At 43.1% G+C, this 24,780-nt stretch overlaps 1 protein-coding gene across 2 annotated transcripts in view; it reads left to right on the top strand.

The window, feature by feature from the left end:
- Positions 1-24,780, top strand: part of ACOXL (acyl-CoA oxidase like) — a 362,177-nt gene that overhangs the window by 285,975 nt on the left and 51,422 nt on the right. For both annotated transcript variants that reach the window (XM_058428613.1, XM_032177651.2), the window contains one exon: positions 5,540-5,610. In XM_058428613.1, coding sequence (XP_058284596.1) covers positions 5,540-5,610 — 71 coding nt within the window. The remainder of the gene's footprint in view (positions 1-5,539; positions 5,611-24,780) is intronic.

Here is a 24,780-nt window from a genome sequence, read left to right on the forward strand (position 1 = left end):
CTACTTCTGGTGCCAGGGAAGCCTCAGTAAGGGAGGTCGCTGCCTCTAGAGAAGGGTGCCTGGTTCCCAGCAATGCTCAGCCATCAAACTCCTCCAGAGGAACTGTCCATGGAGGGGTAGGTGTCAGCCCCCATATTTCTGCCACCACTAAGAGGAAGTTGGCTTCCTCCTCTTCACTGTAGGTATCTGAGATGAGAGCCACGTTCCCCTACCAGACTAAAGCTCAGCTGGTGCAATCTCCTCTTTCCAGGGACCTGGTATTTTAGTGCCAGGTCTTCCTTCCCTACCAGGAAGGAGCCTGCCCCTCCTATGCGGGGCCCAGGGCAGAATTACAAAGCAGGCTTACAACATGTTGAAGAAAATCTACTCTGCCCTCCTCCCCTGACAAATGTAGCTTTGTTCATCCAGAAGGCCAGATTCGAATTTAGAATGCCCAGGCTCCTAGCAGTTATGTGAACTCTGCAGCATGGTGAGAAGCAGCCCCTTGGCCCACCTCTCTCTCATTGTACCTCCAGCTCTACCCTACACTGTGCAGATCATCTGGTCTAGACACTCAAGGTCTGTCCACATCCCTGCAATCAGCTGCCCCTTGGCTACCCCATGGGTCTAGAGTGGACACGGCAGTGGTGTGGCTCCCCAGCAGCAACACATCGCAGAAAAGAGGCTTAAGGTATTTGGGTCAGGAAACAAGAGTGTTGGTCCCTGGAGGAGTGGATGCAAGTTCCAGGTGGGCAGTCCCTGTAGCCCCATGGGCAGGGCCCTCTAAAGCTTAGCCCCAGGGGCAGGGCCCTGGCGCAAAGATTGAGAGAGAAGCTGAAAGAACATTCTGAGACAGGATTTCTGAGCACTGCAGCCCCAGGTGCAGGTTATAGGTCAGGGTCAACTGTACCTGCTAACTTAGTGACAGGTGCCCAATCTGACCAGCAATATTTCAAGAGAAAAATCAGTACAGTGGTATTGTGGGTTTGCTTCGTTTTGTCTTCCCCCTTATTCGAAACAGGATGTTATAATGAAATTTATTCTAGGTGCAACCATTTCCTTGAGTGTTACGTATCTCCCGTTGTGTAAGGTTCTACCCTACAGCAATGACTGCAGGGGATGAGGCCATTGTAGATAATTTACTGCCGGCCACTGCAGCACATACACAGAAGAGGAAACCTGTTTCATGCTGCTCCATATTTTTTTCTCCCAAATGACCACTGTTTACCTGAATCAGGTGTTTATTTCCCTATGCTTCCTCTCCTTGATCCCCAACCTCAAAGCTACTTGTTATCTAAAAGTCTCTTGTTCTCCCTTCTTTTGTCACACAAAGGTGGAAAGGTCCAACCAAGGAGAACTGAACTCTACTCAGACAGGTGGCAGCCTCAGCCTCCCACCACTGACATGAACAGTACTGGAACACTTAAGAACAGTTGAGACAATACATGTTGAAGCAAGAAAGTGATTCCACCGACAGTCCCTTAGGGAGACTAATGCCCCAGTGAGACTTTGCATTTTGTTGGCACTAGTTTGGCTGCGTATCTTATTTTCATTAGGCAGTCGACCCCTTGAATCAGCAACAAAGGTAGAAGAAAGTAGATACAACAAATGTTTTCATTTTGAGGTTTTTTTCCTCTTATTGAAAAGTTGGGGAGGAAGAAGGGAGGGGTCATGAAATGTCAACTTGTCATGAGGCTTTTCTTGCAAGTTGTCAGTGAATCAGCTATCAGGGAAAGTGGCCGCACAGACCTGTTCTCATAGTGAGTGAGTCTCATGAGATCTGATGGTTTTATAAGGGGCTTTTCCCCCTTTTGCTCAGCACTGCTTCCTGCCGCCATGTGAAGGATATGTTTGCTTCCCCTTCTGCCATGATTGTAAGTTTCCTGAGGCCTCCCAAACCCTGCAGAACTGTGAGTCAATTAAACCTCTTTCCTTTATAAATTACCCAGTCTCAGGTATGTCTTTATGAAAACCTAATGGTTTTCACCCCCTCTTCTCTTTTGGGATTTGGTAGAAATGAGAGTGGGGTGAGGGGAGAGAGAAACCTGCATTGGCATAGGAGCCTGTGTCACACTGACATCTAGGGTGAGGGGAAAAAACCGAGACATAGATGCATGCTGCTTTTGTTGGGCCTCTGTTCTGATGGTTAGTTTTTGTCATCTGTGTAGGAAGGGCTGTAGGCTGCTAGCCCCATAAAACTCAGCCAGCCCATGAAGAGAACTGGACTGATGTGTGGCCTTGTGTTCCTACATGTGCACTTCAATCCAGTTCCACAAAACGGGATCATGGCTGTGGGCATGCTGGACATCATGGGGATAGGACAGAGTCTGGGATAGGATCCAAGCCCATCTCCTGCACCCTCTCCTGAGGCCAGGGCAGCCCAGACATCTAAACACTAGAGACTGATTGGGAAAGAAAAACTCCATGTGTCATGTGTCACATCAAGGCATCAAACAGGGAATAGGGGAGACTTAGAGAGCGCTTTGTACAGGAACCTGAGATGGAGTGCAGACTCACTGCCAGCACCGTTTCTTCACACACAGCCTCACACCTGCTCCAGCAAGTGGGCTCCAGGCTCCACACATCACTGATGAGGAAGCGAGGCTCAGCAAGGCTGTGTGACTTGTCTAAGGACACACAGCTGGAAGTGGCAGAGGGAAGGTTTAAAGTCAGGTCTGTCTGATGCCAAACCTGTGTTGAGACTACTCCCCATGCTGGCCCTGGAGAAGGGTGGTATATTAGTTCTTTCTCATGCTGCTAATAAAGACATACCCAAGATTGGGTAATTTATAAAGGAAAGAGGTTTAATTGACTCACAGTTCTGCAGGGTTGGGGAGGCCTCAAGAAACTTACAATCATGGCAGAAAGGGAAGCAAACACATCCTTCTTCACATGGTGGCAGGAAGGAAAAGTGCCGAGCAAAAGGGGGAAATGCCCCGTATAAAACCATCAGATCTCATGAGAACTCACTATCATGAGAACAGCATAGAGGGTAACCACCCCCATGATTCATTTACCTCCCATTGCATCCCCTCCCACGACATGTGGAGATTATGGGAGCTACAGTTCAAGATGAGATTTGAGTGGTGACACAACCAAACCATATCAGGTGGGATCCTGGCCAACCTGAGGAGACAGGGAGGGAGTGCATGGCCCAAGATGGAACCCTGCATGAATGAGAGTCAGGAGCCATCAGGGTGGTTTGCATGGGGAAGAGGGGCTAGGCCTGGTGTGGTGAGGAGGAATGCAGGCCATAGGCATAGGGCTCCAGCAGGGCCAGGCTCAAAGTGGTGGCAGCGGTGGGCATGGAGGCTGGGAAACAGTGAGAAGTTCTCCAGGAATCAAAGTGGCAGCACTACTATGGGAAAGTGGTGCATCCAAGGGACATCATTGTACAAGAGTCAGCAGGCATGGGATGCTGAGGGAGAGATCAAAGAATCAGGCTCAGTGACCTGGTGGCTGGAGGATGATAGTCCCACAGAAATGGGAAAAAGTTGGAAAGGGCTGGCTTGGTATGGAAGTCGACTGGTTTGGATTGGATGTACAGAGTTCAAGGTAACTTGAAGTGGGTGCTATGTCTATGACAACGAAAAGTATCGTAGTGGAGTCCAGTGCACAGGCAGTGAGAAGTATGAACACAGGGTCACCGCAGAGAGGAGAGAGCTGTCGGTGAGAATCCAGTAGCTCTCTAAGGAAGCAAGTGTTTCAATTTCCCTGACCCGCACTAAGTGAGATTCTAAGTTACAGCATAAACCTTTACCAAATAAAATAGCCACCTTAAAAAGGTGATCTAAAGAAACCTAGCACCTGAATTTGTAGATTATTCTTTAGCCATCCTCAGACAGTAGTCAGAGATCAATATGTTATCACACCAAATCAGATCACAGCAAAAGTCCAAAACTGAGGACGGAGTTGAGGGAGAGAGGTCTTGCCTCCAGGGTCTTCCCCAGGCAGGTATATTCTGAATGAGTGACAGCAAAAGCATTCGTGTAAACTTAACACAGCTTGGGCCCTTATCTCACTGTACAGGTTTCTGCTGAGCCCCTTTTATAGGCAAAGTTAATTTTTAAAAAAGATTAAATTGATGATTCTATGTAATTAACCCTGGCTTCAGCCAATTGAAGACTGGGTAGGTATATGCATTGGAGAGCGTGTGGAAGGCAACATTGATCTCTCTATGGATCCCAAGTAGTCTTGACTGGATAAAAGCAAAATTTAAACTTGGAAGAAATAATCAGCACCAGATACAATTGATAGCAGTCAAGATTGCATGGAGTAATTTAGCCAGAGATGAAAGCAGTCTAAGGAATTCTATTTCAGAGTAACATTGAAAACTGCAAACAACCTACCCAGACAATATTTTCTTGATGAAAATTCATTATTGCTGATATAGTTCTCTTTAAAATAATCCATATTTGTAGACATGACATCCAGGCATGCTTGAGGTCAAATCATTGGAATCAGACTGTCCCTCAGCCTTGAGGCTGAGTTTAGCTCTGCCCACCTTTGTGGGATCTGTGGGAGTTGGGATGGGACCAGAGGGTAATCAGTGTCTTTAATGGCTGGATGGGTGGGCTTGGGATGTTCGATTGGAGGACTGGGTTTTGCTCTACTCAAAGACAAGAGGCAGAACTGTTCCCAGCAGAGAGCAATGAAGGGTCATAGAGGGTAAAGAGTGAATGCAGCTTTGAGTATAGCAATCAAAGGCTAATCTAGATGGGTTAACTTAGTAAAAGCCTTAATGCCTGTCAAATAAGTGGTTTTAAATCTGAGGGTGGCAGAGAATTGTGGGAGCATTTTCAAGCATGAAACAATATAATCAACACAGCCTACAGGAGGGCAGTCTGTGGCTTACACCAAAATAAAAATTGGTGACCACGTAAGTGAGCCTTTGGTGAGAACCTGGCCATAAATATGAGAAGGGGAATGTAATTTGTGTAAATTTTCTAGATTAACATTCCTAGAGCTTTCATGGCCAATTTCAATGGATTATTAAAACTTTTTTTTTTTCGTAAACCTTCTTGGGTTTATCTTCCCTATTCTCCTCGAGAAGGTTGGTTGGAGAAAGACGACTTCATATATTTGGGGGAGTTTGTGGGGTTCGAGTCAACACTTGGGGCCATACACCAAGAGAAGAGTTAAAGCCATGGAAATCATGATGGAAGATTGAGATTTTTAAAATTAGCACTGTCAAATTTACAAAGGCAGGTGGAGTCTTCTCAGTGAAGGTCCCAGGAAATGGGGATAGAGTGTCATCTCTGGGGACAAGATGGCCCAAAAGGAAGCTGAACCCAGGACCTCCTGGCAGTTTAGGGAGGAGCTTTGCTGATGGGAATGGCCTTGTTACTCTACTGTAATGACTCTATCTGATGGGGTGGAGAAGTCACTGTGTGGGGACCCCTGACCCATGCAGGGACAGTTGGGGAGCTCTGCCGTGTCACCAAGGAAGGACGGACAGCATGCTATTTACGTCTGTTATAACCACAGTGTCCTCCTTCATATCAGAAGGGCTCAGAGGCAGAAGTGAAGTCATTCACAATTTCCATTTCTTCCCTTCCAGTTACCTTAGAGCAGTTCTCCCTGGCAGTGAAGAGCTGTCCTGACCAAGAGGACCAGACTTTGTTAATGAAGGTAAGTTATCAGATAAAGAACTTATATCCTAAAGGCTCAGAGCATTTTTATTGCCCTGAGGAGAGTTTCATTTTTACAAGCGGGAGTAAATTTATCATCTCTGAATCGTGTGCTCCAGGGGGATAAGCTTGTCATAGGCGAATTGGAGGGTTGCTGGTTAATGAGCACCACTGCTGCCTGCGGAGTGTGGGAAAGTGACAGGAAAGTGGGTGTCCACACGAGTGGGGAATCTGTTTAACTCTCCAGAGGGCTCAGTTGGTTCTATTTAAACTTATCTGACAGAGTCTTGATGCTTTTTTAGCAGATTTATGAGGCTTGGCCAAATTCCACATCCCCCACTATATTTTTAATTAAGACAAAGGATTCCATACGTTCCCAGTCTGCTGCTTCCTACTTTTGTCACCGTAAGGAATGCTACACAAATTAGACTGTCATATTCACCACCAGAATGAGCATCTTATGTCATAGATTCCTTGCCCTTGAGTGGAAGACAAACTTCTTCCCCCCAACCCCCGGCCCTAAGTAACAATTGTTTTATTTCCTTCCAAATGACAGGAGCAGAGGCATTTCCAAATGGTATAACCTACACTTAGGCTGCATACCTAGGTGAGCCAAAAGTGTGGAAAACCCTGGCAAGCTGCCCACCTGGATTTAATTAAAACTTTGTCTTTTAAGCAGAGAGCGGTAAACAGCAGCAGATCACAAAGGTGTGCACACATACTTTCCCACCACTGACTGAGACTCATGCTTTCACACAGAAACCTTGCAGACTGACCTTGAGGCACAAATATTTCCATGATGTCACTTCAGTGCTGTACCACCAGGAAACCGCGTGCACCAGGAATTGCATTTCTTTACCTAAAAACCAGTTTCTTTACCAGGTGTCCTCTGACTTTAGAAATGGGTGGAAAAAAATAGGGTGTCACTCTGAGGGATTTTCAACTCATTTGCCTAAGATGTGATATTTTTGGTCTTAAAAAAAAAAAAGCTTTCAGTGATGTTAGTTTTATAATAAAGAAGTGCTGCTCATACCAAGTGTTGGGTTTGTCTGGGAACACTGATTTGTCAGAGTCCTGGGCGTCTGATACACTGACTTAGAATGATATAGATTCAGGCACATGGGCATTTCTTGTTTTCCACACTTAATTCTCTGTTTCCTGCTTTAAGTTCTGTTCTGCAAGGACTTTTCCTTCCAGGTGCAGGCTGGCTTTCCGTGACCCTGAAGCAGCTCTTGGGCCCTGGATGCTCACCTCTTTTCTCTGCTCACCATCCTTTGGTCTTTCTTCCCTCCGTCCCGTGTTTTCTCCTACCATTAGCTTCTTCTTGCTTCTCTCTTGTTCTTCTCCTACTGTCCATCCCTCCCCATTTTCAGGAGGTGAAAATCCTGGGCTCCCCTGGAGGTTACGTGGACATCTCAGAGGCATTTTGGGTTATAGAGGGCAGTGACGGAGCCCAGCCCCAGAGACCACACCTCCAGGCCTGCTTCTAGTCGTCCTCATGGCCTCCCCAACTTGGGATGCCGCAGCCCCCTCTGAGTTTCTTCACATCTAGAGCGAGAGGTGAAAAGAGATGCTGCCCAAAGGTCCCTCCTCCTCTCACCATTTCACCTTCTTGCTGACTTTCATGGTGTTCTGGCTGGCTTCTCTAGCACATTCGGTTAGAAACTAACAGATTGGGGTTGGGAGAGGAAGGCTAAGATGGCCGGAGGTTTCCTGGAATTTGCGTGACCTCCAGTGGCATTCAGTATTTTGTGTCTTACCTGTTGGTTTCTGCAGACTGTGTGGCCTCAGCAACAGAGGATGATTTATGTGGGTGTTTTCTCAATATTTGCAAATATTTGAACAGGCATCATCAAAGAAAGAAGTTTCACTGAACAAAAACGTGTGCTGAGTTCATATATACTGAAACTATTTTACGATTTTTTTCAGGAGATTGAGGTTTTCTAATATCACATATCAGAAGGCACCATGTGGGTGTGACAATGGTATGCTGGGTTTTTGTAGATGTTATGTGAGAAAACCTATTCAGGGTGACAGTAGATTATGTTGACTACAGTCAGCCTGCAGGTGATTGTATGTTTGCTCTAGTGAGCTATCCACTTTGCAGACTGTCTGAAATAAATTCACACATTTAGCCTAACCTCATGAAAACTTGTTGGAGGCAAAAAACATAGATCTGGGACAAATATGATACATATATATTTTTTTGAGACAGAGTCTTGCTCTGTCACCCAGGCTGGAGTGCAGTGGCACGATCTTGGCTCACTGCAACTTCCACTTCCTGGGTTCAAGGAATTCTCCTGTCTCAGCCTCCCCGCTAGTTGGGAGTACAGGTGTCTGCCACCACGCCTGGCTAATTTTTTGTATTTTTAGTAGAGATGGGGTTTCACCATATTGGTCAGGCTGGTCTTGAACTCCTGACCTCAGATGATCCACCTGCCTGTGCCTCCCAAAGTGCTGGGATTACAGATATAAGCCACTGTGCCCAGCTGATATTTTTAAAAATTATATTTTGCATGCATTCCTACATTGTCAAACATTCCAATGTTGCATTCTACATTGTCAAAGGTAATTGAGATCTGAGCACAAATATTTAAAGGGGTACCATTAAAAATGCAGCTTGTATGTCAGGCATGGTCCATGATTGTCCCAGGCTCAAGTTCAATTAATTTTGACTCAAGTCCAAAGCCCCTCCCTCAATCACGTAGCTCCACCTTGCCTAACCTGTGAAGATGCTCTATAGACAGACTGCCAAGAAGATGCAAGAGATGAACTTATCGCTAAGCAGATGGCTGAACCAAGGTCAGATTCCCCTGCAAAGACAAAAGCATTGAGACTTTGAAGATGGCACAAGCCAGAACATTCATCTGACAACCAGAAAAAGCAGGAGGGACAGGAAAACAAGTGACTAGCCACCATGGCATAGCTAGTCAGCCAGCAATAGAACTAGGACCAGAAAGCCAGGGTCCCCAGACTCTCATGCTGGGCTTCTTTCTGCGGGGCCCACTCAGATGAGCAAATTCGTAGAAAAATCCACCACTCCACCGCTTCACCACCATGAGAGCACACACAGGAGGTGTGACTGCAGTGGAACCATGAGGGGTACTGTGGTGGCAGGCTTCTGGAGTCACTCTCAAGGCTTGTTAATCACACCCTTGTTGCTGAGGGTCCTGTAAGACAGGAGAAAGCCAGCTTCTCTGTGACTCAGTTTCCCATCTACCAAGCAGAGGTAGAAGCTGTTACTGGCTTAAGGTTTGCCCACCACTGCAGACCCGAGAAGGGGGCTAGGGAAACGGTACCCAAGGGTAAGGTAGCTGTTATCAGGAGTTGCCGCTCAGATTTCACTACAATTTGAACCACAGAACAATATTTAGATTCCATAAATTACTCATTTGACCCTGTTTGCGTTTGATCTCCATACCTACCTGTTTCTTCACTGATTCTTAGTCCTATTTGCCAATTAATCTCTTTGGTCCCTCTCGGTCACTACCTTGGAGAGCCCATTTGCCCTTGGCTCCACCTGCATTCGCCTGTGACTCCAGGTGTCACCTGAGCTCATGTCCAAGCAAGCTCAGCAAGTCTAAACCCCACCAGTCTCTGTCCTCCCCCCCGCCATCTAGGAACTGTGGGGTAGTCTGTGGCGCTTCCCTCTCCTGGGGCTGCCATGGAAGTTTCCATTTGTCTGTTCATCCTCTGCAGCCTCTTTCAGGGTCCTCCATCTCCCTCTGTCCCAGCAAAGAGTACCTGGACCTGACCCCTTAAGGACAAGTTTCTATCCCCACTCTGCCAGCAACTGGAGTGTAACCTTGGGCAGGTCACTTTTATCTCTTTTAGCCTAATGTCCTCTTCCAGTAAAAGAGGATGTAAATTAGACCACCCCAAAGACCCTTCCAGCATCACACCCTGCAAAGTCATGAGTGAAAATTATCGACAAGGCTGCAATTCTAAATATGCTTGAGAATGAACCAACCTGGCCTTCTACCACTCGTCTCTCTCCTCCAGGCACTGCCAAGTGAACTTTCTTGGAGCCCCATGTCCTACATGTCACTCTGTGGATGCATTTCTAGCCTAACTCCTTCTCATCTTCGGAATAGGGTAATCACAAAACTTATCATCCAAACATGGATTTGTGTGTGTGTGTGAGTGAAAGGGGCACCATTAAAAATAGAACTTGGATGGCAGGCATAGTCCATGACTGCCCCAGGCAAACTAGGGCGTTGGGTCAGCCTAGTTTTGAATCAAGGCCAAAGCCTCTCCCTCAATCACATGGTTTGACTTTGCCTAGCAGGCCTCTTTCTCAGTGCTTGGTCCAGACCCTCCCTGTCCCCACTCCCACTAGGATTGTCCCCTCTTAAAAAGCAGAGCCTCTGTTTAGGGTGGAAGTTGGCAGGAAGACAGATCTCCTGGTGACAGTCTGCACTCGCACCATCATTTACTGAATGTAAATGATCACACCTCCTCATTTTGTTCTTGCACACCTGGGAGTTTCTTACATATCTGGCAGCAGCTGCCTCCAATTTGGGTGGGAGATAACAGCCCCAGCCAGGGGCATCCATGGGACTAAAACTTCCTGAAGCCATCGCCTGCAGAGCCTCCTTGCCTCCCTCGGATAAGCTGGAAAATATTTAAATAGAATGGTCAGAGGAAAGTGGCCCTTGCTGGTAAATGCTTCTGACCAGGTCAGGAGACGAGAGCTAGTATTGAAGGAGCTTTGGCTGATGGGTTATACCTGGAACAAGACAATAGAACAAGGGTTGGCTCAGAGCAAGGCTTCCCTGCTCTAGTGATGTTGAGTGAGTGCCTGGAACATTCCCCATGCCACAGTCCCAGCTGTGGCCTGGCTCGGTCACCTTGCCAAAGGCACCTGGCTAGAAGCACCATGGGAGGCTCAAGGCAGGCCTGTCTGTAGGTGGATCTGATATCTACCACATTTAGGGCAGCAAACAGTAGAAAAACCAAGCTGCCTGTAGGAAAATAAAACTTGGCTTATTTATAGCACTGCCTTGAATCTCTGCTCCTAAGTGCAACCTTTGGCTGTCACATACCAGCAGCAACCATGCTCCCTCTTGTTCTAGGTGGAGGGCTGGCTGAGGTGGGCAGGCTGTCTGGTGGTGCAACAGATGATACCTTGATCTGAGCAGACATGTAGAACAGTATTCATAGCTGCTGTCTACCCAGTGGGACGTGCAGGGGCCCATCAGGGTTGGTGGGCACAGCTGCCAAGAGCTGCAGCCCAGGTTGAGCAAACCTGCAGAGACAGCTCCCCAGGAAGGCTCCGCTGATGGGAGGTGTGGGGGCTGAATGCTGCTGGAAGCTTCCTTAGGATTTCTTACCAGCCAAGAATGAATGCTGCCCCCAAATGCATAGAGAAGCCTGGGAGCGTGTGGAAGGAGGGACGCCAGGCCTCCCTCCACATCCCCTGCCACCATGGTCTGGCCAGATGCAACCCTTTCTCTGTCTAATTACATTTTAAGAAATCAGACACATCTGAATCCTCCTTGAATCTAAAAATCTCCAAGAGGATCGACATGACTCAGCCCTTTAGTCCTCCACGCTTACTGAATACAACTTCTTCCCAGGCGAAGGCATTTTCTCCTAGCCTGATGGAATCCTGTCCAGAATGAGGGTTTTCACAAGAAAAACAATGCCTTTCCATCAGCTTGGGAATGACTGTGCATGGAGGAGAAAGGGAATTTTCCACATGACCGCTCCACTGCTTCACCTCCCTGCAGAAGGTTTAGAAGCGCCCCAGCAAGCTGGTTGTCTAGTGTTTCTTAAATTGTCATTGTCACAAAGATTCTTTCTGCTTCGCTTCTCCCAAAGTTCTCCTCCTCACCCACCCCCCACCTTGGTCCAAGGCATAGTAATTGAGCCATTGGGTATCCAGCATGGGGACTGGTCCTGCAGGACCAGGCAGGTGCCTTTGTCTGCCTTTGTGCTCAGAGAAGGCCTTCACGCCTTTGGTTCTTATAAGGTGCTTGCCACGGCAACCCAAGTGTCTAAGCAGGGCATTTGCAGGGGACTGTCCCCGCCTCACAGGCGGCTAGCAGCAGCAGTTTGAGCCTGTCAAGTGGGTGAGGTGGGGTTTTTCCCTCTTTCCTGCATTCTAACTGCTTTTTCTTCCTTTTCTCAACCTGTGTAGGTGGTAGCTAGTTTAAGCACCAAACCTAGCAGCCAATAATTAACTACACACACCTCCCATCATGCACAGTGCAAACCATGATGTCCTTCCTTCTGCAGGTGGCCCTTGCCATGCCCAAGGACCTCATCTTGGCCCCATGCCATTGAGAGAGTCCTAGGCTCCGACCAGCAAGGGCTTCCCTCTCCCTCTCAAGCGGAGGCACTCAGGGGCTGCCCGTTGTGGCCACACACCCTGTGAATGCACCACATGTACCCACATCACCATTCAATCATCTGGGGCTGGGCATGGGATGGGGCCTCCACATGGAAAAAAGGGGATTCTTTTCTGGGGTCTGCATTTCCAAACCCAGTCCAGGATCAATAGTGTCAGTCCTTGCTCTGAATTCCCATAACACAGGTGATAAAGAGTGGCAGAGTTCCCATAACACAGGTAATAAAGAGTGGCAGATAAAGAGTTGTGGGTGGGCTGTGGTTTGGAATCCAGCCCTGGCCCCTTCTACCTTTCCCTCCACCTTCTCCTATCCTTGCAAGCTAGAGCCACACAGAAAGAAGTAAGAGTGTGGCTGGTAGCGTTCCTAAAATAAGTTGTTCAACAAATGTTTACTGAGTCCCTATTTTGTGTCAGGTAGTGTTTTTCCAGTACCTGGCTCACTTGAAGAGTATATTCTAATGTTTTTATATTTAACAAGGGAAAAGATTTGGAGGCTAAGGCAAGAGCATTGTTTGAGCTCAGAAATTCGAGGTGGCAGTGAGCTATGTTTATGCCACTGCCCTCCAGCCTGTGTGACAGAGCAAGACCCCAACTCTAAAAATAAAAATAAAAAAAAGTTGGGAGAAGAACTACTGGTGACATAGAAATCAGGTTTCAGACCTACACTTCTAGCAACAAATGGTTTTCTCTCATTCCTATGCCATTGAAGCCCGGGATACTTCACTCTCTTCACTCCTAGAGGTCCCCTGCAAGTGCCAAGCCTATGTCAAGTATTCTGCAAAGCTCAGCTCAAACCAACCCCCCAAAATATTGGTAACAATTATCCCTCCCAATGAAGCTTCAATTTTGGAAAGGGATCTTTGAGGCATAGGACTAACTTTTTAACTTAAAAAAATATATATATATTTAGGCCGGGCGTGGTGACTCACACCTGTAATCCCAGCACTTTGGGAGGCTGAGGTGGGTGGATCACAAGGTCAGGAGATAGAGACCATCCTGGCTAACACGGTGAAACCCCATCTCTACTAAAAATACAAAAAATTAGCCGGGTGTGGTGGCACATGCCTGTAGTCCCAGCTACTCAGGAGGCTGAGGCAGGAGAATCGCTTGAACCTGGGAGGCGGAGGTTGCAGTGAGCTGAGATCGCACCACTGCACTTCAGCCTGGGTGACATAGCAAGACTGTCTCCAAAAAAAAAGAAAAAAAAAATTTCATGGTAGTATGCTAGGCTCCATAGTAAGTCAGCAGAAGGGTCATTTTGGTGGCTTTCTGGATGCGGCTGGCACAGTCCCTCTTCAGAAACATTTATGAGTGCCTACTATGTGTCCAGCACTGTGCTAGGCACTGAGGGCACAAATATCCATAAAATGTGGCCCTCACCCTCAGGTAGCTCCTTGACAAATAGGTGAGACAGACACTTCAGCACCTTGGAGTGGGCTAATTGCCGAGAGCGAAGGAATTTGGGAAGCTAGTGGAGCACTCAGCTAGGCACTCAACTCAACCTGGGTTTAGGGAAGACTCCCCTGAGGAGGTGACATTTGAGCTAAGTCCCCATGTCTCTGCAGGAAATTAAATTTAACCAACTGTGTGGGTTCCACTGTGCATACTGGTGGTGTCGATGTGACACGTTGTGTTCTGAGTTTTCCATTTATAGAGTGTTTCAGGTGCACTGATGCATGCCTTGAGAGCTGACTGCCAAAATAGGGGCCCCAGACAGCTGCCTTCCCAGGGGAGGGGTATCCAGAAACTTCCATTCTTGCTGTGCACATTTCCCCAGCTGACCTATAGCTGTCTTGAAATTATAGCATTCAATATTCCTTCCTTGGCTCGGAAGACTTTACGGGTCTTCCAGTAGTTAATGTCAAAGTTAGGTGTCTCTGGGAGAGAATGCATCAGAAGCTATCACCAGCTAATAGTTGCTCTAGAATTGTTCTGAAAGCATGGTGTCCAGGCCAGGGGCCAGGAGTAGAGAAGGTGAGGGGTGGTAGGGGATTAGGAGGGGGAAGGCAGAGGGGCTCCCTCTCTTTCCACAAACAGATCTGCTCTGCTGTCTGTGCATTTACACTTCACCTAGCTCCTCCACAAAGTTCTGCTATAAGGAGAAATGGGCCAATGTCTTTCCAATCCAAATGCCATCAGAAGCAAGCTCTACATGTGCCCGATTGCCTAAGAGGAGTATATGAGCGCACAGATGGCAGCAGTATGTGAGGACATTACACCTGCTCTGCTCCTTAATACTTCATTGTCAAGCATCTAAATAAACATCTAAATGGAGAACCAGCTAGGAAGTACAAATCCTGGTGTTCAGAAAAGCAGCAAGCTGCCCAGGCGTGGAGGGTGCAACGCTTTGGGGATGCCTACCCATGCGAGTCTAGCACAGGGCTTGCGGGTGGGGTGTTCCTTCTTGAATGATCTGTTCTCCATTTCCTCTGTGCACAGCTCTGGGGGCAGATTTCATTTCAGACTGCTTTAGAAGACAGGACAGCAAGAGAGGAAATCACTACAGAGAAAAGAAAATTAGAAGGATTTGGTAGAAGTCATATACAGGAAACTGAGAGCAAGATTTGGCCCTCAGAGACTAAAGTTAGTGGGCGGAGAGAACAGGGCCTGGCCAAGACTTGTCATTTCACCATTTAAATAGAGATCAAGATGCTAAAGTTCCCAGGAGACATCTCTTTTGTGACTTGCCAAGAGCATGGAGAAATTCCATCAGGGAGCTTCTGAGATATGGATCCAGACTAGCAGACATTAACAGAATTACCAGGTGTCTAGGGGGATCCCAGACTTTTCAGCACACAGTGAGGGGGATGTAAACACTAAAGTTATATGAGAAGTCACGCTGGATGGATTGATGAAGGCAGCAAAGCCTAGCAGTCACAGTGAAGCAGCTCCCTGCCCACAACCAACCACATTTGCACCCTGATTAAAAACTGGAAATGTTAAGAGACTTGAAGATTTCTGCTCTCTGCACCTGCTTAACTCTTCCTCTTGCCCTTACTAAATTTTAGCTGCTTTCTTTTTGGCTAATTTCACAATGTTCAAAAGTCTATTGGAAAAAAAGAAACCCACAAAGCACCATAGATAAAAACTTTGAGATGGGGAAAAGGAAAAATATTGGTTTGATCTTCTCCCTTCCTCTCCCAGAACCCAGGAAAATGCCTGGTACACAAGAAGCAAGGAAGGGAAGGATAAAAAAAGGAGGCAGGAAATTAGTTCTGGATGAAATGTCAGAAAAATGGCCACCATGAAGGCCCCAGTCAACCAATCACTTCCTCTTCTTGGGTCTCCTGATGGAATGTTTTCATCTTTGGGAAAATCTTTCCACCTTTATCTCTTCTAGAACTGTAAAAACGACAGGATGAGCCAGGGCAGTGGCTCATGCCTATAATCCCAGCACTTTGGGAGGCTGAGGAAGAAGGATCACTTGAGGCCAGGAGTTCAAGACCAGCCTGGGCAACATAGATGTCTACAAAAAATTCTAAAAAGTAAATTAGCCAGGCAAGGTGGTACATGCCTGTAGTTCCAGTTATTTGGGAGGTTGAGGCTGGAGAATCACCTGAACCTAGAAATTTGAGGTTACATTAAGGTATGATTGAACCACTGTACTCTAGCCTGGGCAATACAGCAAGACTCTGTCTCTATAAAATAATAATAATAGTAAAAAACTGGGAGTGGGATGTGAACAAGGCAACTTGGTGTGTTCCTGAAACCCCTGTCTGATGGAAAGGGCAGCTAATAACAGCCTATTGATAATTGATTAATGTGTTACATTTTGAAAGTACACAAAACATAATATTCAATATCAAGATTAAGATTTATTACGTAAGTGAGACAAACCTCCTATTAAAAGTGAAAGGCTCTCAGATTGGATGAAAAATAACACCCAACCATACAATATATATTTCAAAAATGCACATTTTTCTCAGGAAGATGCTGGAGACATACTCATCCCTATTCCTTCTGCTAAGTCCAACTAAAAACACTGAACATTACATTTAAAACAAACATAAAAGACTCTTAAAGATAAGAACTAGAAAGTAGACCAAGCTAGGAACTTCAGGACTCAAAGAATGACACAGCAGGAACTCCCTGAATTTTGTTTGTGCCTCATACATTCCAGAGTTAGAGCTGAAGAAACTGGCAACCTGGAAAAAGCTAATGCACACAAAGGAAAAAAAAGAGAGAGAGAGAAGAAGTGGTACAATGAGGAGGAGGAGAAGGAAGAGGAGGAGAAAAAGGAAGAGGAGGAGAAGAAGAGGGAGTAGATGAGGAGGAGGATAAGGAGGAGAGGAGGAGAAGAAGAGGGAGTAGATGAGGAGGAGGATAAGGAGGAGAGGAGGAGAAAAAAATGAGGAGAAGAAAGAGAAGGAGAAAGAGAAGAAGGAGGAGGAGGAAGAGGGGAAGGGGTAGGGGAAACAGAAGACTCCTCCTGCCAGGCAGCACAGAAAAATATGTGGTCCCACCTTCACCCATGCCAGGAAAGGCCCAGTGGGGAGTGCAGACTCCACACTCACGAGACTATAATGTGGCAATGCAACCTCACCACTACGGTTGTGTCAGAGGAGGCCTAGTAGGGAGCTGTGGTTTTCATCTCCACTTGGCAGTAATGAAGCCTCCCTTCCCCTCCTGCCTCACTACAGTGTCACTGGAGACCATCTGGGGAGCCTGGACTTCTTCCTCCACCCAGTAATAATAGGTCAGCCTGCCCCCTCCCCACTGTGTTGGTGTCAGAGAAGGCCAAATGGGGACAGTCAAGACTTTAACCACTGGCTGCAATAGTAATGAGGCCACCCCCTGGTAGCATCAGTGGAGACCATGTGGGGAGCAGAAATTAGGCAACTCTACCCTTCCCAACCAGAGTGGGATGAGCAGGGCCCTAGTAGGAGCCAGCACCCCACCCCAACAGCAACGAGGAGCATCTCCAAACCTTGGTGGTCACAGAGGTTGCAGTATATCACCCTCCCCTGATGGTGCAGCATCACAGGATGTTACCTAAGACAAGGTTTAAATAAGATCCAGAGTTTCACCATAGAATACCAAAATGCATAGTTTTCAATCAAAAATCACTCACAATACCAAGAACCAGGAAAATATCAAACTGATTGAAAAAAGCCATTAATACACACTAATATCAAGATGACAGTGATGCTAAAATTATCTGGAAAAGGTTTTAAAGCAGTTATTATAAAAATGCTTCAATGAGTAATAGTGAACATACTTGAAACAAATGAAACAATAAAAAATCACCAGTAGAATCATCTCAGCAAAGAAATGGAAAATATAAACAACCAAATGGAAGTGTTAGAACTGAAAAATATAAAAACTAAAATAAGAATCTCAGTAGATGGGCTCAACAGCAGAATGGAGAGAACAGAGGAAAGAATAGGTGAACTGGAAGATACAATAGAAATGACTGAATCTGAACAACAGAAAGAAGATGGAGTGAAAAACAAAGAGAGCAGAGCCTCAGGGACCTGTGTAACTATAACAAAAACTAAACTTATATCATTTAGGGTTCCAGGAAAAGATAGAAAAAGAAGATGGAGCTAAAAAAGTACTCAAAGAAATAATAATTGAAAAATCCCCCCAATTTGACAAAACACATAAACCTATGGATCAGGAAGTGAGTGACCAATAGGATACATCAAAGAAATTCACACCAAGACACATCATAATTAAAGTTCTGAAAACTAAAGATGAAGAAAGGCTTAAAAGCAATGAGAGAAACAACATCTTATCTCTAAGAGAAAACCAATTCAAATGACAGCATATTTCTCATCAGAAACCATAGGGGTCAGAAGGAAGTGATACAACATTTTTAAAGTGTTAGAAAAAAAGGAATCGTCAACCAGAAACCTATGTCCAGTGCAAATATCCTTTAGGAATTAGAAGGAAATCATGCTATCCTCAGATTAGCTTGATTACCCAAATAAGTACACTAACGAAGTGGAAAGAAGTTCTCTAAACAGAAGGGCCATGATGAAAGAAGGAGTCAAGAAACATCAGGAAAGAAGAAAGAATTTGGTAAACTAAGATAGTAAATTCAATTGGCTTTCCTTCTCCTTTTGAATTTTCTCAATTATGTTTGATAATTGAAGTGAAAATTATAACACTGACGTGATTCTAAATAGAAGTAGAGAAAACATTTTAGACTATTATAAACAAGGGAGGGCAATAGGATGTAAAGGATGGTAAACTTTCCACACTTCACTCAAACTGTTGATGGACGTAGACCATGAAAAGTTATATATACAAAATGTAATACCTGGAGTAACTACTAAAAAACTACTCAGAGAGATGCACCCCAAAACACCATGTATAAACCAAAATAAAACTCTAAAAAATGCCCAAGTCATGCACGGTAAGCCAAGGAAGAAAAAACAGAAATGAAAAAACAAGGAGAACAAACAGAAAACAAGAAATACAAAGACAGTCTTAAACTTAATATATTAATGATTATATTAATTTTGAATAATGTAAAGGCAAAAATTTAAAGACAGGTGGTCAGAGTGGATTAAAAAACATGAACCAATTATATGCTGTGTATAGGGTGACAAGATAGGTTGAAAGCAAAAGGGTCAAAAATAACACATCATGCAAACATTAATTAAAAGATAGCAAGAGTGGCTATATTAATATCAGATAAAGTGACATCAGAACAAAGAAAATAATTGAGACAGAGAAAGACATTCTATATTAACAAAAGTGTCAATCCACCAAGAAGATACGGTGATGCTAAAGGTATGCACCAAACATGAGAGCTATAGAATATGTGATATGAAAACTGATAGAACTAAAAGGAGAAACAGATAAATCTACAATTACAGTTAGAGATTTCAGCACTCTTCTCTCAACAATTGACAGAACAACTAGATAGAAAATCAAAACACATAAAAAAACTTAACACCATTAGCATATAGGATCTATGGACATTTATGGAACACTCTACCCAACAACAGCAGAATGCATTATTTTCAAGTGCCCAAGAACATAAACCAAGATGGACTATAACATGGAACATAAAGCAAACCTCAAAAAATTTAAAAACCTCAAAAGAAATAAAAATACATTGAACAGAATGAAAATGAAAATACAACACGTCAAATTGGTGGAACATAGCCAAAACAGTGCTGAGAGGGAAACTTAACAGCTTATTTTAAGAAACGGAAAAGTTTCAAACCAGTGACCTAAGCTCCCACCTCAAGAATCTAGAAAATATAAAGAGAAAAATAAATTCAAAGAATGCAGAAGTAAGTAAATAATAAAGACAGGAGCAGGAATCAATGAAATTGAAAACAGAAAAATAATAGAGAACAGCAATGAAACAAAGAGCTAGATCTTTTAAAAGATCAATAAAAGTGACAACCCTCTGGCAAGACTAACAAGGAGACACAAGTTACCAGAATGAGACAGATTATATTAGTATATACTCTGTACATATCAAAATGGTAGTAAGATAATACTAAGAAAAATTCTATGCACATAAATCTGACAATTCAGATGAAATAGACTATTATTTGAAAACAAACAATACCACAACTTTCTCAACATGAGATAATTTGGATAACCTTATAACTATTGAGTAAATTAAATTCACAATTTTAAAAATTCAGAAAAAGAAAATTCCAGGCCCAGATACTTTCACTGGTTAATTCTACTAAACATTTAGAGAAGAATTGCCATCAAATCTTCACAATATTTTCCAGAAAGTAGAAGAGGAGAGAACTTTTATCAATTCATTTTTTGAAGTTAGTATTCTCCTGATACCAAAATCAGACAAAGACAGAACCAAAAAGAACTACAGACCAATATACCTTATAAACATAGTCATAAAAATCCCGAACAAAATATTAATGGATAGAATTTAGCAATATATAAGAAGAATTATACACTGACCAAGTGTGGTTTGCTCTGAAGACACAAGGCTGGTTCAATTTTTACAAATAAACCAATCTAATTCTTCATATTAACAGACAAAAGAGAAAAAAAATCACATTATCATTCCAATTGATGCAGAAAAAAGCATTTGACAAAATTCAACACTTACTCATGATAACAACTCCTAGACAAATAGGAAGAAAGTGGAACTTCCCCAACTTGGAAAAGAGTATCCACAAAAATCCTGTAGCTAACATTATACTTAGTGGTGAAAGATTGAATGCTGTCCCCCTAACACTAAAAACAAGGCAAGGTTTGGTCTTACTATTTCTATTCAATGTAGTACTAGGAGTTCTAGCCAGTGCAATAAGGCAAGATACAGAAAGAAAAGATATATCCTTTTAGATAATAAAGGGAGACAAAAATAGCCCTGTTTACAGATGACATGATTGTTTATGTAGAAAATTCCAAGGAATCTACAAGAATGAAGCAAGGGAAGGAGGAAGGAGAAAGAAAAGAAAGAGAGAAAAGAAGGAAGGAAAGCAGGCAGACAAGGAAAGGAATTCCTAGAACTAAAAAGTGACTTCAGCAAGGTTGCAGATACAAGGTCAACATTCATTCACTGTATTTCTATATATAGTTGTCCCAAGGTATCTGTGGGGGATTGATTTCAGGATCACTCCTCAGATGCCAAAATCTATGGATGCACAAGTCCCTTATATAAAACTATGTAGTATTTGCATATAACTTATGCACAAAGATACATACTTTGTCATCCCTAAATTACTTACAATATGTAATACAATGTAAATGTTACGTAAGTAGTTGTTGTATTGTTTAGGGAATAATGACAAGAGAAAAGACTGTACATGTTATGTTCAGTACAGACACAACCATCCTTTTGTTTCCCAAATATTTTTCATCTGTGATTGATTAAATCCATGGATGCAGAATCCATGGATATGGGGGACTGAATTTACTAGTATCGGACACCTGGAAACCAAAATTTCAAAAAACACCTTGTACAATTTCTCAAAAAATTAGAAATACTTGGGTATAAACCTAACAAAACACGTAAAGGACTTGTATGCTAAAAACTACAAAATGCTAATGAAACAAATCAACGTAGAGCTATAAAATGGAGAGATATACCATATACATCAATTGGAAGATTCAGCATAGTAAAGGTATTATTTATCCCCATATTGATATACAGGTTTAACCTAATTTTTATCAAAATCTCAGCAAGATTTTTTTATTGCTATAGACAAAATTATACTGAAATTTATATGGAAAGGCAAAGGAACTAGAATAGCTAAAACAATTTTGAAAAATAATAAAGTAGGAGGAATCAGTCTATCCAATTTTAAGACATAGAATTATAGTAATGAAGACTGTATGGTATTGGCAGGTGAATACACACATAGAACAATGGATAAAAGTAGGGAGTGCAGAAATAGACCCATGCCAACATGCCCAACTGATTTTTTATGAAATGGCATGAGCAACTCCAATGAAGTAAGACAGCCTTTTCAACAGATGGTGCTGGAATACTTGAACATCCATAGACAAAATAAGAAAAATTAAAGAACCTTAATCTAAGTTCTGCATTTTATGTGAAATTCGACTCAAAATAGATCATGGACTTAAATGTACATAAAATGTAACACTACAAAAACTTTAGAAATATATAGAAGAAAACCTTTGGCAACTGTGGTTAGACGATGAGTGCTTAGGCTTCACACCCAAAGCATGATTCATAAAAGGAAAAACTGATAAACAGGACATCATCAAAATTAAAAGCATTTGTTCTGTGAAAGACTATGTTCAGAGTCTGAAAAGACAAGCTACAGTCTGGGATATGTTTGCAAAGGACATATCACACTAAGGAGTAGTACCTACAATATACAAGGAACAATCAAATGTAAACAGTTTTTTAAAAATCCAATTAGGAAAAGGGCAAAAGATACAAACAAGCATTTCACTCATGAGGCTAGAGATGGCAAATAACGCATGAAAAGACATTCAACATCATTAACCATTAGGGAAATGCAGATTAAAACCACAATAAGATGAACTCTTTCCCCCTAACACTATTGACCTATCAGAATGGCTAAAATAAACAACAGTGATAACACGTAATGCAAGTGAGGATGAAGAGAAACTGGATCATTCATACATTGCTGGTGGGAATATAAAACGGTGCACCCACTCTGGAAAAGAGTAAAGCAGCTTCTTAGAAGACTAAACACCTGCTTACCATACAGCCCAGAAATTACACTCTTGGGTATTTATCCCCCTAAAAATGAAAACTTGTGTTCACACAAAAACTTGTATATTAATGTACATAGCTGCTTTGTTCATAATAACAAAAAATCTGGAAACAAACCCAATTTTCCTTTAATGGGTGAATGATTAAGGAAACTGTGGTATGTTCATACCATGAAATATATATTCTTTTGCAATGAGAAAGAATGCACTATTGATACATTCACATGGGGAATCACCAAAAAATTTTGCTGAGTGGAAGAAAAAAATACCAAAAGGTTACATACCATGATTCCGTTGATATACCAGTCTTGACATGACAAAATTATATAGAGAGATAACAGATTAGTGGCTGCCAGTGGTAAGGATGGGGAGATGTTTGCAGAAAGAGGAAGGAAGTAGGTGTGGCTGTAAAAGGGCAACATAAGGGACCTGTGTGGTGATGGAGATGTTCTGGATCTCATTGTTTCAATATCTATATGCTGGTTGTGATGTTGTACTATAGTTTTTTAAGATGTTACCATTGGGCGAAACTGAGTAAAAGATACCCAACATATCTCTATATAATTTCTGACAATTGTATGTAAATCTACAATTATCTTGAAATAGAAAAATTCATTTAATTACATAAAAAAGCTTTAAAATGCACTGAAAACAAAGTGGTTCAGAAAAGTTCAAAGGAACAAAGAATGATCAAGTAAATAATAATAATAACAACAAAATCAGAGTTATTATATTAAATACTGAGACAGGGTTGAATTCAAGATAATAAAAACTATTGAATGAGAAAAGACACAATAGTATAAAGGTCATAGTCTCTAATGGGGATTTAACTCTCATACATTTTATGCATGATATGAAATAATACAATTATACATAAAACAAGACACAACTATAGGAAAATCCAGGAGAAATCCCAGAAACTGCATAGTTCTATGAGAATTTTAACTCATCTCTCACCAAGCCATGAAAAAACTTTGAATGATAAGAATAAAGTTGAGTAACAGACATATATTGAATTTGGATCCTGACAATAGATACTGCATCTTCTTTACAGAGTCTCATAAAACTTACAAAAATGGATCATATATTAATCTATAATGAAAACCTCAGTAAATGCCACAAAGTAAAAATAGCTTGAGTGGCATCCTTTGCATCAATGAGATAACACTAGAAATAATAAAGTAGAACCAAAAAACCCCACCTTAGTCACTTACAAATTCCACAGTCTTTTAAAACTCATATTTGATCAAAGAAAAAATTAAAATATAAAATTTTAAATAGCTAAGAAATAATGATAATGGAAATGTAAACCAAGCAGAAAATAAAACATATCTTTAAACTTTGAGAAAGGATGAATCAAGTATCCAATTTAAGGTGCATTTTTATAAGTGCTGTGAAAAAAATAAATATGAAAAAGATAAATACATTAGAAAACAGTAGGTTGGATTTTTTTTAAAGTCAAGCTAATTCTCTGGAAAATAAATGGGCAGATAATGAACTAGAGAAATCACTGACTCGCTTAGTCAAGAGAAGAAGGTGAGAGAACATATATACTCTGAAGTAGAAACAAAAAAGTGGAGATAAATACAGGTACCTAGAGACTAATAAGTAACATGGAAGAGTATTCTGTCGCATTATTTACAACCAAAATTCAAATGTTGGGTGCAACGGGTGGTTGCTTTAGGAAAATATAAGTTGCTGGAAAAAATGGAAAATCTAAAAGTTTCATAACAATGGAATCAAAGTAACAAACCAAAGTGTCAAAGAACAGTGCATTTGACAAATATTTAGTGAGCTTCTGTTATATGCCAGGGCCCTGGGAAGTCCAGGGGAGGGGGAGACGGCCCTGCCTTCAGGGAGCTCTCTGTGAATTGGGAGTGCAGGGAAGATAAAGAAGCCCTCAGTGTCATAAGAGCTCAGTGGCCAGGGACCAGATGGAGGTGGGAGAGGGAGAATCCTGTGTGCCATGATGCTGCCCTGTGCCCCTCTCTTGGACTGTTGGGAGAATAAAAAATCATGGGGTCCCCAGGGCCTGACACCTAAAAAATACCCCACAAATGGAAGCTGCTCTTGGCTCCCCACCTGCCCCCTATACAGTGAAAACTGAGAGGAGGCGAATGGGCTGTCCTCCCAGGCCATCTGGGATAGCTTCCCAGGGCATCAATGGATCAGAATCTCGAAGGATGAGTTGGAAGCAGGAGAAAAAAAGGTGTTGGAGGCTGAGGGACAGCATGTGCAGCAGTCATTAAGTGAAGAAACAGTGTGTGTGCTGGAGCTCCCCACATGGTTTTCTATGACTGGAGCAGGGGGGGTGACCTGGGGGTATGGTGGGGCTGAGGCTGGGGCCGGGTCACAGAAGGCCTTGTATGCTGTGGTGAAGAGGTCAGCAAGATTTAGCTGAATGTCCTTAGATACACAGGTATAAAGGAAACCCAGGTGAGCCTTGAAATTTCAGCACCCAAAGTTGCCCATCAATGAATCCTCTTAAGCTGCTCTGCAGAGGTTCAGGATAAGCCTGAAGTGGCTGGTTCTTAGATGCAGAGAAGGCTCTGACCTGCATCCACATGGCCCCCAAGGCTCTGTGGCCTGCGGTCCAGCTGCAGAGGATAAGAGGAAGCTTTTCAAGTTATTACTGGGTGGGCTACGCTCAACAGGTTTTTCCAGTTCTGC

This window comes from Hylobates moloch, unplaced genomic scaffold, assembly GCF_009828535.3.
Source record: "Hylobates moloch isolate HMO894 unplaced genomic scaffold, HMol_V3 SCAFFOLD_15, whole genome shotgun sequence".
Classification (NCBI taxonomy): domain Eukaryota; kingdom Metazoa; phylum Chordata; class Mammalia; order Primates; family Hylobatidae; genus Hylobates; species Hylobates moloch.